Source organism: Sciurus vulgaris (assembly GCF_902686455.1).
Source record: "Sciurus vulgaris genome assembly, chromosome: 15".
Taxonomy (NCBI): Eukaryota; Metazoa; Chordata; class Mammalia; order Rodentia; family Sciuridae; genus Sciurus; species Sciurus vulgaris.
Window position 1 is genome coordinate 34,471,953 of NC_136476.1, and position 18,694 is coordinate 34,490,646.

The following is an 18,694-nucleotide window of genomic DNA, read 5'->3' on the forward strand; positions in this document are numbered from 1 at the left end:
CATTGGAAGAGAAAATTAAAGCCACTTTCCTCATGGGTTTTCTACTGAGATCAAGGCGTTACTAATAAAATAAAAAGACTTCAGGACATTTTGACACTTAAAAAAAGCACTGTATAATTTGATATAGCATAGACTTAGCTGAAATGGCCTTTAGCAATAATCTAGCCCAGGATACACAAAGTGTTAAATCCCAGGTCTTTTGGGAGCATTTAACAAATACAAATTAAGTTGACTTTGACTTTAATTACAGTGAAATTCTTCCTAATTAATGTCTGGATTTAAAAGATAGGATTTATAAATTAATGATATATAGTTAATATTTTTTCCACATTTTTTTGAGTGCATTATAGTTGTACATATTGATGGGATTTGTTACACATTTGTACATGCACATGATGTACACAAACAGGTGAACCACAGTACATGAAATTTGACAGTTTGACTGTAAAAAGTTTTGAATAAAAATTTACTTCATCATTTAAAAGTCTATGAATTTATTAATAATGTTTAATCAACCATTAAATAAAACTGAATCTCTAGTAGAAGCTGCCTACTGATCATATGTATTGAAATCTATTAGAGGTTTAATAGATCCATTTGGGTCTTTTAGACATAACTGTGAGTTTTGATATCTGCTTCTCTTGGATCAGGGGAGCTTTCATTTTCAAATTGGTATTATTAGAACTTGCTTTGTGCTTTATTCAATGAAATTTTCTTAAGTCCATCATTTCTTGAGATTTGTTTTTCTGCCACTCAGTAATATTTAGCTACAGCTCTAGGAGAGACCATATATTGAAAAGGGAATTCTAGTTCACATGAGATTTGCTCTTAGAATGTTTTAGTCTCTAAAGAACTTGTGATTGAAAATGGTCAAGTGTATATTTTCCCCCTATACTGTAGGGGCTTAACTAATTATATAATAATAGTGATTGCTAGCATAATATAGGATTTTTGAAAAGTGCTTTGGTTGTTATGCTTTGTGTTAATTTTAATGTTTCTTAATAATAATTTTTCTTCCAATGATCTATTAGATTTGCTTTAGAACATGTTTCTGATTTGCAGGTGTTCAAGCTAATGGGTAGATAAATAGTCTATTCTGAATTTTTATTAAAAAATTGTTGATTGTGTTTGGCACTCAGAGTACTACTAAGCATTGTTTTTGCTGATTCTTAATGGCCTTTAAAATTTAATACTATTAAATAGTATTCATGAATTGTGTGTCTTTGTGTATTTTAGTGTTCATTATATGGGTCCAGTTTTCTAAATTTATGATATGGTTTAATGCTTTTTTATTAAACTTGTTGAAATTTATTCTTATGTAAATTAGTAAAATTTTAAAAATTCAAATCCTGTTTTTGACTAGGGAAAAAATAAAATGGTAATAAGTGTGTGTGTGTGTGTGTGTTTATGTTATGGCCCAGTAGCATTTACTGAAAAATAAATGAATTGTTAAAGCCAAGTGAGGGAGGTGACATTTTATTATGAGAGATAAGCAAGTGGGATCGTAGGATGCTCACAGGCAAGGAAAGAACTAAGAGATACTAGCTATAATTAATATGATCAAGTAAAAGCTGCAGATGGTTATTATTATGAAAACTGACTAGACCAAATTCAGGTCAGCTCAGCAAGCTGTTCTTGAGCCTTTCAAATGCACTGTGTGTGTAATGGTAAGTAGGTATAAGATATGATGAAAAGGTGAGCCATGGAAGCAAAAGGATGTGATATTGATTATAGGTTTTAATGCTTCCTTTTTTTATTTAGATTTTTTCATAATTGCTTAACATATATTCAAATTAAAAACTTGAAGCTTACTTGAATTCAGAAATGTTCAGAAATTATAAGTATTATGTATCACTGTTTCAAAAGTTCAACCTGTTTAAAAGGCTAATTTCATTTTAAAAACCCCAGTGACTAAATAAAGGTATTTATTTTTAACCTAGGTGTTTTTCCTAGTATTTTAACCTTATTAGAATTGTCCTTCATAGCTTTCATTGTTATATGTCACTCAAGGTAGCTTTTTTGATTATAGATCAGTAAGGCCCATTTGCCAGTTTTTAGGTGTAAATATGTATTTGCATATGCTTCTTTGTATGTTTTTTGCATTAAAATTTTTATTTATAAACTTCTGCTTGTGATACTAGGGAAGTATGAGCAAAAACAAAATGAGAGATGAGTTTTTTCAAACTCAAGATGATTATGAAACTTAATAAATAGCTTATTGTGTTTAATCCAGACATACATTCAGTTCAGCAATATGAAAATGTAGTGTATCAAGGTGGAAATACAGGGAGGTCTTTTTTGTTATCTATTGATCTTCCTGGTTGAGGATATTTTATAACCTACCTTGACTCCTTGTTAGTAATACATTAAGATCTGGCAGTCACACAGTTTTCTGACCTTTGAATATTTTGATGTTTTTAGTCCTCTGTGTACTCATTGTTTGTAGATTGAACACAGCATCTAAAGTAGTCCTTGGTTCAGGGTAGGTGATTAGTAAGTGTTCATCTAAACATCATCTGGTAGCCATAACATTAAGGGACTTCTACTAGTGAGGAAGCAAATGCTTCATGTAAATTATGTGTGAGGCAAAATAATGACTCTTTTCATTCTACAGTTCTAGCTTTTAAATTTCTTTTTTTCTTTTTCTTATTTTGGGTACCCGAGATTGAAATCGGGGGCACTTGACCACTGAACCACATCCCCAGTCCTATTATGTATTTTATTTAGAAACAGCGTCACTGAGCTGCTTAGTGCTTCACTTTTGCTGAGGCTGGCTTTGAACTTGAGATCCTGCTACCTTAGCCTTCTGAGCCACTGGGATTACAGGCATGTGCCACCACACCTGGTCTATCTTTTAAATTTCTAGGGATATTTAGAATTATAGAATTTGTTGAATTAATGATTTAACATTTAACCTAAACTTATTCTTTAGGTCACACAATAAGATATTAGAAACAACATTTTATTTTTTGTACTTTATTTTCTCCCCAGTGGTTTTATTTATTTAATTGATAGATTCTACTTTAATTCTAGAATTCTCACATAAAAGGCTATTAAAAGAACTCATAGCTTTGGGAACAAATTTTAAATATAAGCATAATCAAGCACTTAAATCAAAGAGTTTTTTATATGAATAAAGAACAAAAGCTTCATTTGTAAATCCAGAACAATTTATTAGAAAAACTGCCAATTATAAAACAAGCAGTTTTTTCATATTAGCTGAGTCATGTTTTTTATTGCAAGTTAATATATTATTAGACTATTAGCCTGATATCTCAGTAGAATGGTATGAAAATAATTAATCCAAAAAAGTTATAGTAATTTTCAGGTATGGTTAGTCTCTTATAAAGTCTGGCCAGTGATCAAATCTTTTCTTTGCTCTTTGAATAATTTTATACTAGTCAGTATTTTATGGATAATTTGACCTTAAATTGTAATGGTATTGAAGTTTTAGCTCATATTTTAATTGGGATTGAACCCTTACCATTAAAGAGATTACTGGTGTATTAGGAATTTAATCAAAACTTTTTATGTTAAGCTCTTTCCAAGTATGTAATTTGTCAAGCTTTCTCCATTTCTAATTCCTATAAACTTTTATACTTTGATATTGATGGGAACTTAGCTTCGGTTAACATGAAATAATATAAAGAACGTATATTTTGGGACATCTATTTTAATCCCAGCCCTATTTCTCTCCTTCCGCCCTCATTCTTGGGATTGAACCATATTCCCTTCCCTTTTATTTTGTGAGACAGACAGGGTCTCTCACTAAGTTGCTTAGGGCCTCCATAAGTTGCTGAAGCTGGCCTTGAACTTGTGATCCTCCTGCCTCAGCCTCCGAGTTGCTTGGATTACAGGTGTGCCTGGTTCAGCCCTGTCTCTTAGTAGTTTTGTAACATTTAGTGATATCCCTTGAAAGCTGTTTGCTCATTTGTTAAATGGTGCTAATAATTTTTATCATGTAGAACTTTTGATTATTGTGCTAAGTGCTGAGAAGGACGAGATCAAGGGATTTGATACAGTAAGATGTGAAGGACATTTTTTCTAAAGAGGTGATAATTGAGTCAACATCTGAATAAAGAATTATAAATTTTATGTACAGTCAAATCATTTCATCTCGGTTTCACTTTCTGTGGTTTCAGTTACCTGTGGTCAACTGTAGTCCAAAAATATTTAGTGGAAAATTTCATAAATAAAAATTCATAAGTTTAAATAAAGAATTAAAAAATAAATAAATAAAGAATTCACCTGAGTTGTATGATAAAATCTCATATCATCCTCTCTAGGACTTTAATCATCCTTTTGTCCAGTGCATCCAGGATATATATACTACCTGCCTGTTAATCACTTAGTAGCAATCTTGGTATCGGATCACTGTCACAGTGTCACAGTGTCTGTGTTCAGGCAAGCCTTATTTTACTTAGTAATTACTCCATAGAGTACTGATGCTGACAATTTTCCTGCCATGGAGAAGGCTTAAAGTGCTTCCTTTAAGTGAGGAAAAGGTGAAAGAATAATATATTTCAGAGAGAAAGGGAACCAAATTTATATAACTTTTATTATAGTACATTTAAAAATTGTCCTATTTGATTATTGTTTATTGTTGTTGTCTTTAACTGTATCTAATTTATAAATTAAACTTTATCATAAGTACGTATGCATAGGAAAACATTTCAGAAGAGAGTATATCAGTATCATCTGTGCCTTAAGTCATCTTTAGGGGTCTTGGAATATTTCCCTTTGGATAAGAAGGGACTGTTGTATTTCATTTTGCTCTGTAATATCTGTTTTCCCATTTCTTTTTTATCTATAAGCAATCTTTCAATAGTGCCTTTATCTTGTCAAGCTTTTAAACAAGTTTTTTACATATTTAAAAAAACAGTTCTTCTTTGACCCCACAGTTGTCCTTTTCAATTACTGCCCTTTATTTCTCCTTCCCTTCTTACTAAGAAATGTTGTCTCAACTTTGTTTCCATTTGTTCATCTTTTACTCAATTAGGAAAAAAAAAAAAAAATCAAACTTACTCCTTCCATATGTTCCAGGCTGGGTTATATCTATACTACTGTGAAGATTTCATCAGTCACCCATGACCTCCAAACAAAGTAAACACTTTTTAATCATCATTTTGCTTGATGTTTCTGTGGCATTAGACATAGTATTTACAACACTCACCTTGAAACATTTTCTTGTTTTTCATGACAATATATCCTTCTGTTTTCCTTCTTTTTTGGTCTTCTTAGTTGGTTGCTCTCCTAAGAAATATAGGAGTTCTTTAAGACTTTGTCCTAGGCTTTTTTCACTTTCCTTTTTTTTTGGTGGGGAGTAGTTACTTGGAATTAGACCCAGGGTTGTTTTACCACTGAGATAAATTTCTAGCTCTTTATTATTATTATTTTTATTTTGAGACAAGGTCTCACTAAGTTGCTTCAAACTTGTGATCCTCCTGCCTCAGCCTCCCAAGTTGCTGGGATTATAAGTGTGTGCTGCTGCACCTGAGTCAGGCACTCTTTTTTTTTTTTTTTTTTTTTTTTTTGTGGTGCTGGGGTTTGATTGTGCTTGTGAAACAAACACTCTACCAACTGAGCTATATCCCCAGCCAGACTCAGGCACTCTGAAGGCAAGCTTCAGACATCATATGTAGATGATTCCCAAACCTGTACTTGAGCTCTCTTCTGAGCTTTCCACCAGTGTGTTCAGGCACTTCCCATATTGTTCTATTTTATTTGTTCTTTGCTCATTCAAATATATTTATTTAGGACCTGATAATTACCAGGCATTGTGCTAGTGCTAAGAGTGTCTTATGTATCTCCAGTGGAATTGATGAAAAGAGAATTCATTTGAAGACTGCTAAAAATAAGCAAGTTCAGAAACCCAATAACAGCCCAAACAAGACCTTTTCTCTCTGTTATTTTCGTTCAACTGCTGAAATCTACCTTCTTTTAGTTTGAAACCTTGGGATTCGTCTTGACTCCTATCTTTATCTGAACATTTTCCCTATCATCATCCAGTACAGTTGAGTCCAATCAGTGTAGTCTAACTCAATGCAGTGTTACTAAGGTTTGTCCATTTCACCTTCTGGGTCTTTTTCCAATGCATCCATTATCCTGCTTTTCACTGAGTACCCTAGACCAAGCTATCATCACTTGACTTCAGCATTAGCTTGTAATCAGTCCTAACTGCGTTCACTTTGATTGCCATTTGGCAATTTGCCACATGACTGCAAGCATGATTTTTAAAAGGATTCCTTAATACTTCTGTCTCAATTTTCTTATCTATAAAATTCTTACCATCCATTGTAGAGTTACTATAAGGGTAAAAATATTTACTGTATATAAATAGAATAATGCTGGTACTAAATCCTCAGTAAATTATTAATGAGACCTTGTACAGTATTACGTTAGGCTAAGCAAAAGGTGTGATTAAGACAGATTTATTAATAATAGATTTGAATGGAGTAATTAATCTTATATTAATTGTGCTATAATGTTCATCCTAAAATCTGCCACTCTTATAATACGTGATCTTATTATGTGTAATTTTTTTCTTAATTAAAGGCTAAGAAGCACCAGGCCTTCCTAGTAGAGACATGTGAAAATAACGTGAAAGAATTGGAATCGATCTTGGACAGCTTTACTGTGTCGGGCCAGTGGACATCAGGTTAGTTGAAGGTATAAAATGACAGATGCATCTGTCAATGTTCCAAAGTCACTACATTTTGGGAATTCTGCAGATGCCTCTTATAGTCCCTCGTCTCAACATGTTTTGATTTGATGACATGATAAGAGGAGTTCTCACAGCAGTCAGTTGGCCTAGCTGGCTGAGAAAGGGTGATGGAATGTGGACCTGCTGTTGTCCTCCCAGAACTTGATTTACAAGTGTTGGGGTCTGTATGATTGGACAGACAAGGGCTCACTTGCTGTGTTCTGAATCCAACTGAGAAAAAAGTCCTTAAAGTATACCTGCAAGGGGAACAGATGTTTCGATCAAACTGAGCCAAATTCTGAGGCAACCTTCAGCAACTTAAAGGTCATGCATTCAAAAGGTTATGTAGGACACAGACTGTAACAGAGTGCATGTTCTATACTGTTGCTTTCTATGCTGGTTCTTGCCTTCATTTTCTACTACTGTGTGTGTGTATACACACACACACAACCTCCAGATGAGAATGCTTATGTAGAATATTTTGGTTTTAGTATTAATCTATTTAATATGATTAAGAACAGTAAAAGTCTCATATTAGGTAGAAATATTTTGGGAACTAATAAACATTAGTTGGCTAATGAATGCTAGTCACAATTTCCACTTTCTTAATTTTTTGTTTATATCATTGTGTATGCCCTAGTAGCTTTGACTTAAATGCTTTTACTTTTCTGCCTGTTTTCTTTTACCATACCATCAACCTTGGATTATTTAGTTGTTTTATGGCCATTATATTCTTCTAAAAGCATATAAAATTCTTTTCACTTAAAAGTTTTGCTATAAGACTTTATTTTTAAAGGAAACAAAAAGTAAATTCTGTAGAAAACCCTTAAGTTCAGAAAAGTTGTCCTTGAAAAACTGAAAAGATCTGATTAAGGCCTGTATTTCACCTTATGGATGTGCAGATTTCTCAGTGAACTAAGAGAAATTTAGGAGCTGGGGTTGTAGCTCAGTGGAAGAACACTTGCCTAGCACAGGTGAGACACTGGATTCGATCCACAGCACCACATAAAAATAAATAAATAAAATAAAGGTATTGTGTCCATCTACAGCTAAAAATTTAAAAAAAAATTTAGTTTGCTTTGCTATTGTTTGTTTATTTTTTAAATTTTGCTTTTATTCTTCATATATTTTTAGTTGTAATTTTACTGAATGTGTAACTTTGTCTTTATTTAAATGTTTCCCCAAAGCATTAGTGTTTTATGGTTTGTTACTGTGGAAAAGCCGAAGTGTATAAAAATGATATTAAAAATACAGATAATAGGTATCCAGTTTTTAATTACATTTTAAAATAACATTGGAGGATAAAATTTGCTTTTGCAATGATAATCTTTTATTATTGAGATGTATCCATGGTGTTTAATGGGGTTAGGATCTTTACAAATTGTTAAATATTATCATAACATATCTTATGCTTCAATATTATTTTAAATATTTTCTTAATTATAGAAGTAAAACTAAGAGGACATGTCTCCTTTGAATTTTAAAAAAATGAAATAGTTGATAACAAAGCTACTCACAAGTTTTCACAAAGCCTGTAGAAAAGGAGTCATTTACTGAAATTTTCCTTTTTATTCTTATCTTTTAATAACCATGGTTTTAAACTACCTAGTTTCCTATATACATGTGTACTCTATGTATTTCAGAGAATATGTTCCTGGAGAAGGACCATGCACTGAATTAACGACTTTCGATTGTTATGGAGGAGCCTTTCTTTCCATACCTAGTTATTCCCTTTTTCACCCTCCTGGAGCCATTCTCCTCTGGTGTCTGTTTTGCATGGTGCCTTGTGGGCTAACATCTATGGATCTTGGGCTCCTTTGCCCTCTGGCTTCTGGTTGAATTTGGACTGTATGTGCACTAGCAGGAAATTAAGAGGATGGAAGAAGAAAAAAGTTCAGGGTATTTGTTTCTGCTGGTTCCTCTACTCCAGTGCATTCCTGGAAGTGGCTTCAGTTTTCAGCTCCTATCAGGTGGGTCCTCTTTCATTGACGTGGCTCTTGTTAGACTGTTGGTGACATGGTTCCCTCCACTAGACCTTTAAGGCTTAGGCATGGTATTGGTTTTTCACTCTTGCCGGTTCTTGGTTCTTCCTCATATCTTATTGATTCTGTTAATCTGTCCACATTTCTGTAAATAGTCTATTAGATATTCTGCTGAACTGTTCTATGTCATCTAATTTCTTGTTAATTCACATACCTGCTTGGAATCTGACTCATTTCTGCTCTTGCTTCCTTGAATACACCTAAGTTACTATAATGAACATTGTTTCTGCTTACACTAGCTCAGGTTGACTTTTTTGTTACTTAACCATGAGGGATGTGACTAATAAATTCTATTGCTTAATATTTTATTGAAGAACTAGATCATTTGAAAAACTTATCCTACACTTATTTGAGGATATATGTGTGACATACATAAAAAAAGGAGAGAATGTCTACTTCAAATGGAAACATACTCTTACTTGGTGATAGTAGCATATTCTTAGAATTTGTAATAAAATTAATTGAGTTATCTTGGAAAAAGTTTTCCAGAGAGCTTCTGTTTTGTAGATATGGCATGTAGGCAATACTTGCCAATGCGTTACCAACCCTTTTATTACCTCTATATACCTTTCAATTCAGTATCTACCCTGTATCTATCTGCTCTTTCAGGAAAAGTAATCCATGGTTGAAATTTACAGAGTCTGAAACAAAATTGGTTTTTGACTTGCTCTTTAAAATAAAATGAATATAAATCATTCTTTGAATTAATCTTAGTCCAGAATTGATAGTAGTTGCCAGGTATTCTGTTATCTATCTTCAGATTTTTATGGACTTATACATAAAGAACTTTTCTGAAGCATGTGTAACATATAAGCTTATCTTCAGGTAGCAGATAAGTTTACTTTAGTACAAGAATGTTCAGTGTTTTGTTTACTTAGAGAATTTAACTTGGTCTTTATCATGGTCAGCATGACAGTTTATACCTCTTTACCTATTGCCTCTAACACCTCTGCCCTGGATGCCAACGGGTTTCTGCTTCCACCTTTGCTTCTTTTTAGTTTGCTTTCTTATTTTTTTTGTGGTGCTGGGGATCAAACTCAGGGCATATGCATGCTGCTAGGCTAGTGCTGTACCACTGAGTTACACCTCTAGCCCCTTTGTCTGCTTTTTTGATGGCCACAGAATGATCATTTAAAAACCTAGGTTTTCAGTTTAAGTTCTGGGGAATCTCTAGTGGCAGCTCTAGTTAATGATACTTGTACTTGAAATTGGCTAAGAGAGTTGATCTTAAATGTCTACTGCCCTCTTCTCCCTGTGGTAATTATGTGTAAAGATGGATGTGTTAATTAACTTGATTGTGATAATCATTTCACAGTGTATAATAAATCCTCACATTGTACACCTTGAATTTATATAATTTTTATTTGTTAATTATGCTTCAATAAAGCCAGAAGGGGAAAAAAAAAAAAAACAACAAAAAAAAAAACAGCAACAAAACCCTGTTAGAGCATGGCTTTCCTTTGATCTAAACCTTCAGGGCCTTGCATTTTACTTAGAAGACAAAGTGCTAGTAATGGCTTACAGGACCCTTCATTACCTCTTCCTTTATTACCTATTGACCTCATTTGTTACTAATCTCCCCTCCTTTTCTGGGCTTGGGCTACTCTGGCCTCCTGCCATTTTTTGAACAAGCTTGCACTTCCATTAGGGGCCTTTGTGATGGCCATTCCTGCTATCTGGAAAGTTCTTTTTTTTTTTTTTTAAATCTGGTATGTCTGGGGCTGGGGAGATAGCTCAGTCGGTAGAGTACTTGTCTTGCAAGCACAAAGCCCTTGGGCTCGATCCCCAGCACCGCAAAAAAAAAAAAAAAAAAAAAAAAAAAAAAAAAAAAAAAAAAAAAATCTGGTATGTCTGAATATTTCTCTTTTCTTCTTCAAATCTAAGTGTCAACTTCTTCATGAAGCTTACCCTCTGTACATTACCATGCCCTTTACCTCACTACCTCTCTCCTTTTCCTGCTCTACTTTTTTTCTCCCCTGGGCACTCATTGCTTTCAAACATTCATAACATACTATATAGTACATTTCTTCTTATATCTAAGCTCCATGAAGTTAAGTCTCTATCTCTCTTTTATTCATCAATGTGTTTTATGCAGCCTGAACAATAATACTTGGCACAAAGCAATTGTGCAAAAAATATATTGTTGACTGAATGAATGAAAGCATGAATATTCAAATCAATCGGTTGAAGTCTGTTTCACATTTTAATGTTTGAAGTTATAAAGGTATTCATGGAATCTCTTTCCAAGTTATAGCAGCTATTGGGTAGAAAAATTGACCTTCAGTGGAAAAGAAGTGCAGTCTTTTGTACACGATAGAAATCTCACCTTTATTGCTTATTATCATTAGACAAGACAGCCTTAATTTACTTGATCAGGGACATTTGTTTCCTATTTCTGCTTTCTACTTCCATTAAAATTGAAGCACTACAGCTGCTCATATTTATTTTTTTCTTGGTGAAAATCATTATAGTAGGGTATGTGTCTGAGGAAATCCTTTCCTACTTTGAACCCATGTAGTTAGTCTTTTCCAAGTGTTTCTTCTAATACAGTTTGTCCTGTGCCTGAGGGTATTACCAGACATCTGGAATATGACTTTTTCTTCATTAAGTTCAAGAAAGTTTTTCTTGTGACTCAGTCTTGATTCCTTCTCAGGGTGGTTGACTTTCATCTAAACCAAGACTTCAACCTTCTTCAACTTGTTCTTCTTGAGGAAATCATTTGTGATACTCTAGAGATGATCTTGTTCCTTCTGCTTGAAGAAGCTGAAGGATCCTGGGAGATGATAACAGAGTTGGATGTTTTCAGGTGTATGTATGTCCCCTAGGAATGGTGCATTTTTAGGAAGTGCTCTTAGGAAAACCAGGACAGCAAATTGGACTTTTTCTCTCTTCTTTCTATACTTTTTCATAAAGGAATATTGCTTATACTTGGTATTCTCTTGAGAATTTTAATTTTTCTTGTGAACTTTGTAGCTAGTGCCTTTTAGCTAGAGATTCATGGGTAACTGAGAAGCTGAGGATAGCTGTAAGAGCAGTTGACAGGGTTTCTTCGGTGTCCTTTACCAATTTCTCCTCTCTTTGTTCCCATATCTCACAATTCAGGGAGATTTACAAACCAAACCTGCCATCCTTCATCATGCTGGTAGATTCCGTTTATGAAATCCTAGAGAGTTGATTTCACTAAGACTTCATATAACATTCTGTAAAGGGATCAGAAATATATGCCAAGATATGTTGTTTATTGACTTTTCCTAATGTGAAGAATACCTATTAATGTTAGAGTATTTTGTTTCAGGCATTTCTACTTTGGTTAAAAGTTGGCCAGAACAAGAAGCCTTTTTCTATTTTGCTTCATCTTACTCACAGTATGTAAAAGATAGCCTGTAGTAGTAATAAAGTGATTCTAAGCTCAACTTTGTGCTGATTTACTATTAATTTCCAACCATCTGGGGCTCCGGCGGCTGCCCAGGGGAGGAGTGGCAAGGAGAGCTGTGTGGACTCAGGACACCAGGGCCTGCCCTGAGGAGGAGGAGGAGGAGCGTGGCCACTTGGATTCGGAGTGACTACACCAGAGCTACAGGCGGTTGCCAGAGGAGAAGCTGCGCGGCAAGCTTTTTGGACTCAGAACGACGCTTCTGAACCCCGGGGCCTGCCCTGAGGACGAGGAGGAGGAGGAGCGGGGCCACTTGGATTCGGAGTGACTACACCAGAGCTACTGGCGGTTGCCAGAGGAGAAGCCGCGCGGCGAGCTGTTTGGACTCAGACCACTTCTGAACACCGGGGCCTGCCCGGAGGAGTAGGAGGAGGAGGAGGAGGAGCGCGGCGGGTCGTTTGGACTCGCAGTGACTGCATTGGCGCTCCAGGCGGCTGCTCAGAGGAGAAGGCGAGTGGTGAGTGGTTTGGACTTAAAGTGACAGCTCCTGAACACAGGGTGGCTGCCTGGAGGAGAAGCGTGGTGGGTCACTTGGTCTTGAGTGGCCGCACCAGAGCTCCGGGCGGTTGCCCAGAGGACCCGTGCTGCGGGTCACGTGGATTCAGAGCCACTCAGAGCGACCGCTCCTGAACACTCGGGGGGTTATCTGGAGAAGGAAGAGAAACGGGGAGGGTCACTTCGACTCGGAGTGATTGGTTGCCCAGGGCTACGGGTGGTTGGTGGGAGGTGGAGGCACGCAGTGAGTTTCTTGGACTCCTAGTGACTGCACCCGATTACTGGGCGGCTGTCTGGAGGAAGAGGCGTGTGGCGGGTCTCTGGGTCTCAGAGCGATCGTACGGGGCCCCAGGTGGCTGCTCAGAGGAGGGGCCGCATAGCCAGGCGATTAGGTGCAGAGCAGGGTCCCAGGATCTAGGAGGCTTCTGGGTGGAAGAGCCGCACAGAGACAGGCTTAGGGCGGAGCGAAGGTTCCAGGCCTGCGGGCAGATTCTCTGAGGAGGGGCAGCCTAAGGAGATTCATCTGTGAAGGGTGAGGCTTCCAGGCCCAGGAGGTAGGGCCGGGCCCCTGGGAACTTTGCAGAGGAAGGCAGCCCAGCCCGGGAGGTAGCTGTAAATTGAGGGAAACCTCTAGGAGGGAACTGACCAGCGAGACCTCCCCACCGGGTGAGTCTTCCCTGCCGGGTGAGGTTTTCCCACAAGGACGGTAAAACTAGAGACTCAGGCCCAAACAGGCCTTGCCTCAGCCCGCAGCCTAGGTCCCCTTTGGATGACCATTGGTCAACAAGTGGAGGCACCTCTGCCCACTAGCAGGGATTATACCCCACCTGAAGGCCACCACTCCTAGAGAGGCAGCTTCCTTGTGGAGCACCGCATTATCAACTTCCTCCAAGACTTCAGGCTACTGAAGGCTAAGGGGGGATATATATAGAAATCTTCAGGGACATTGTAAGTCAATAGAGGAAATCTGCAATATCTCAGCGGTCCACTGATACCTGAACAATATGAGAAAACAAGGAAAGAAAATGCTGCAAACAAATCTAGATGTTACATCAATAAAACCCAATGACAGCATGGCAGAAGAAATGACAGAAAAGGAGTTCAGAATGTACATAATTAAAATGATCAGAGAAGCAAACGATGAGATGAAAGAGCAAATGCAAGCATTGAATGATCGCACCAATCGACAGTTAAAAGAGCAAATACAGGAAGCAAAAGATCATTTCAATAAAGAGTTAGAGGTATTGAAAAAAAAACCAAACAGAAATCCTTGACATGAAGGAAACAATAAACCAAATTAAGAACTCCATAGAAAGCATATCCAATAGGATAGAACACCTGGAAGACAGAACCTCAGACATTGAAGACAAAATATTTAACCTTGAAAACAAAGTTGAACAAACAGAGAAGATGGTAAGAAATCATGAACAGAATCTACAAGAACTATGGGATATCATGAAAAGGCCAAATTTAAGAATTATTGGGATTGAGGAAGGCCTAGAGAAACAAGCCAAAGGAATGAACAATTTATTCAATGAAATAATATCAGAAAATTTCCCAAATCTGAAGAATGAAATGGAAAATCAAGTTCAAGAGGCTTATAGGACTTCAAATATACAAAATTACAACAGACCCACACCAATGCACATTATAATGAAAATACCTAACATACAAAATAAAGACAGAATTTTAAAGGCTGTGAGAGAAAAGAACCAAATTACATTCAGGGGGAAACCAATACGCATATCAGCAGACTTTTCAATCCAGACCCTAAAAGCTAGAAGGGCCTGGAACAACATTTTTCAAGCCCTGAAAGAAAATGGATGCCAACCAAGAATCTTATACCCAGCAAAACTTACCTTCAAATTTGACGATGAAATAAAATCCTTCCATGATAAACAAAAGCTAAAAGAATTTACAAAAAGAAAGCCAGCATTACAGAACATTCTCAACAAAATATTCCATGAGGAAGAGATGAAAAACAAAGAAGCAAATCAGCAAAGGGAGGAATTACCCTAAAGGAATTGTCAAATAAAGGAGGAAACAAGTTGTGTCAAACAAATAAATAAACAAAATTTAAAAAATGAACCAAATGACCGGGAAACCAAATCATATCTCTATAATAACCCTGAATGTTAATGGCCTGAATTCATCAATCAAAAGACATAGACTGGCAGATTGGATCAAAAAGAAAGATCCAACAATATGTTGCCTGCAAGAGACTCACCTCATAGATAAAGATACTCATAGACTAAAGGTGAAAGGATGGGAAAAAACATACCATGCGCATGGACTCAGCAAAAAAGCTGGAGTATCCATCCTCATTTCCGATAATGTGGACTTCAAGCCAAAGTTAGTCAGAGGGATAAAGAAGGTCATTTCATACTGCTTAAGGGAAGCATAAATCAGCAAGATATAACAATCATAAACATCTATGCCCCAAACAGTGGCTCATCCATGTATGTCAAACAAATCCTTCTCAATTTCAGGAACCAAATAGACCATAACACAATAATACTAGGTGATTTTAGCACGCCTCTCTCACCACTGGACAGATCTTCCAGACAAAAATTGAACAAAGAAACCATAGATCTCAATAACACAATCAATAATTTAGACTTAACGGACATTTATAGAATATACCATCCAACCAAGAGCGAATACACTTTCTTCTCAGCAGCACATGGATCCTTCTCTAAAATAGACCATATATTATGCCACAAAGCTAATGTTAGCAAATACAAGAAGATAGAGACACTAGCATGTATTCTATCAGATCATAATGGATTGAAATTAGAAATAAATGAAAGAGTAAAACACAGAAACTATTCCAACATCTAGAGATTAAACAATGTGCTATTATATGATGAATGGATAACAGAAGATATTAGGAAGGAAATTGAAAAATTCTTAGAGGTAAATGAGAACAAAGAAACATCATATCAAAATCTCTGGGACACTATGAAAGCAGTACTTAGAGGGAAATTTATTTCATGGAGCGCATTTAATAAAAGAAGTAAAACTCAACAAATAAACGACCTAACACTACAGCTCAAAGCCCTAGAAAAAGAAGAACAGAACAGCACCAAAAGTAGTAGAAGACAGGAAATAGTTAAACTCAGAGCTGAAATCAATGAAATTGAAACAAAAGAAACAATACAAAAAATTGACAAAATAAATAGCTGGTTCTTCGAAAAAATAAACAAAATCGATAAACCTTTAGCCACACTAACAAAGAGAAGACGAGAGAAAACCCAAATCACTAAAATTCGGAATGAACAAGGAAATATCACAACAGACAGGATTGAAATACAAAACATAATTAGAAGCTATTTTGAAAATCTATACTCCAACAAAATAGAAAATTTCGAAGACATCAACAGGTTTCTAGAGACATATGAATTGCCTAAACTGAACGAGGAGGACATAAACAATTTAAATAGACCAATTTCAAGTACTGAAATAGAAGAAGTCATCAAAAGCCTACCAACAAAGAAAAGTCCGGGACCAGATGGGTTCTCAGCCAAGTTCTACAAAACCTTTAAAGAAGAGCTCATTCCAATACTTCTCAAAGTATTCCATAAAATAGAAGAGGGGGGAACCCTCCCAAACTCATTCTATGAAGCCAATATCACACTGATACCTAAACCAGACAGAGACTCATCAAGGAAAGAAAATTTCAGACCAATATCCTTAATGAACATCGACGCAAAAATTCTCAACAAAATTGTAGCAAATCGCATACAAAAACATATTAAAAAGATTGTGCACCATGATCAAGTGGGCAGGTATGCAAGGTTGGTTCAACATCAGGAAATCAATAAACGTAATTCACCATATTAATAGACTTAAAGTCAAGAATCACATGATTATTTCAATAGATGCAGAAAAAGCATTTGATAAAATACAGCACCCCTTCATGCTCAAAACACTAGAAAAAATAGGGATAGTGGAAACATTCCTTAACATTGTAAAGGCCATTTATGCTAATCCCATGGCTAATATCATTCTAAATGGTGAAAAACTGAAAGCATTCCCCCTAAAAACTGGAACAAGGCAGGGATGCCCTCTTTCACCACTTCTATTCAACATCGTTCTTGAGACTCTGGCCAGAGCAATTAGACAAACCAAAGAAATTAAAGGGATACGAATTGGAAAAGAAGAACTCAAACTATCCCTGTTCGCTGATGACATGATTATATATTTAGAGGAACCTGGAAATTCCACCAGAAAACTCTTAGAACTCATAAGTGAATTCAGTAAAGTAGCAGGTTACAAGATCAATGCCCATAAATCCAACGCATTTTTATACATAAGTGATGAATCTTCAGAAAGAGAAATTAGGAAAACTACCCCATTCCCAATAGCCTCGAAAAAAATAAAATACTTGGGAATCAATCTCACAAAAGAGGTGAAAGACCTGTACAATGAGAACTATACAACACTAAAGAAAGAAATTAAAGAACACCTTAGAAGATGGAAAGATCTTCCATGTTCTTGGATAGGAAGAATTAATATTGTCAAAATGGCCATACTACCTAAAATGCTATACAGATTCAATGCAATTCCAATTAAAATCCCAATGACGTACCTTACAGAGATAGAGCAAGCAATTATGAAATTCATCTGGAAGAATAAGAAACCCAGAATAGCTAAAGCAATCCTTAGCAGGAAGAGTGAAACAGGGGGTATTGCAATACCAGATCTTCAACTCTACTACAAAGCAATAGTAACAAAAACGGCATGGTATTGGTACCAAAATAGAAAGGTAGATCAATGGTACAGAATAGAGGACACGGACACAAACCCAAATAAATACAATTTTCTCATACTAGACAAAGGGGCCAAAAATATGCAATGGAGAAAAGATAGCCTCTTCAACAAATGGTGCTGGGAGAATTGGAAATCCATATGCAACAGAATGAAACTAAACCCATATCTCTCACCATGCACGAAACTAAACTCAAAATGGATTAAGGACCTTGGAATCAGACCAGAGACCCTGCATCTTATAGAAGAAAAAGTAGGTCCAAATCTTCAACATGTCAGCTTATGATCAGACTTCCTTAACAGGACTCCCATAGCACAAGAAATAAAGCAAGAATCAATAACTGGGATAGATTCAAACTAAAAAGCTTTCTCTCAGCAAAGGAAACTATCAGCAATGCGAAGAAAGAGCCTACAGAGTGGGAGAATATCTTTGCCAATCAAACTTCAGATAGAGCACTAATCTCCAGAATCTATAAAGAACTCAAAAAACTCTACTCCAAGAATTCAAATAATCCAGTGGACAAATGGGCTAAGGAAATGAATAGACACTTCACAGAAGAAGATCTACAAGCAATCAACAAACATATGGAAAAATGTTCAACATCTCTAGTAATAAGAGAAATGTAAATCAAAACCACCCTAAGATTCCATCTCACCCCAATTAGAATGGCGATTATCAAGAATACGAGCAACAACAGGTGTTGGCGAGGATGTGGGGAGAAAGGTACACTCATACATTGCTGGTGGGGCTGCAAATTAGTGCAGCCACTCTGGAAAGCAGTGTGGAGATTCCTTAGAAAACTTGGAATGGACCCTCCATTTGACCCAGCTATCCCACTCCTTGGCCTATACCCAAAGGACTTAAAATCAGCATACTACAGAGATACAGCCACATCAATGTTCACAGCTGCTCAATTCACAATAGCCAGACTGTGGAACCAACCTAGATGCCCTTCAATTGATGAGTGGATAAAGAAACTGTGGTATATATATACAATGGAATATTACTCAGCCATAAAGAATGATAAAATTATGACATTTGCAGGCAAATGGATGAAATTGGAGAATATCATGCTAAGTGAGATAAGCCAATCTCAAAAAGCCAAAGGACGAATGATATCGCTAATAAGTGGAGGATGACACATAATGGGGGGGAGGGAAGGGTTAGTGTTAGGGTTAGAGTTAGGGTTAGGGAGGGGGGCAAGTATGGAGGAAGGAAGCACTGTATAGAGGGTAAAGAGGGGTGGGAGT

General features: G+C 36.3%; 1 protein-coding gene across 6 annotated transcripts in view; it reads left to right on the forward strand.

Moving 5' to 3' along the window:
* Positions 1 to 18,694, forward strand: part of CCDC171 (coiled-coil domain containing 171) — a 455,940-nt gene that overhangs the window by 104,172 nt on the left and 333,074 nt on the right. For all 6 annotated transcript variants that reach the window (XM_079112670.1, XM_079112671.1, XM_079112672.1 and 3 more), the window contains one exon: positions 6,556 to 6,658. In XM_079112670.1, the coding sequence (XP_078968796.1) occupies positions 6,556 to 6,658 (103 nt within the window). The remainder of the gene's footprint in view (positions 1 to 6,555; positions 6,659 to 18,694) is intronic.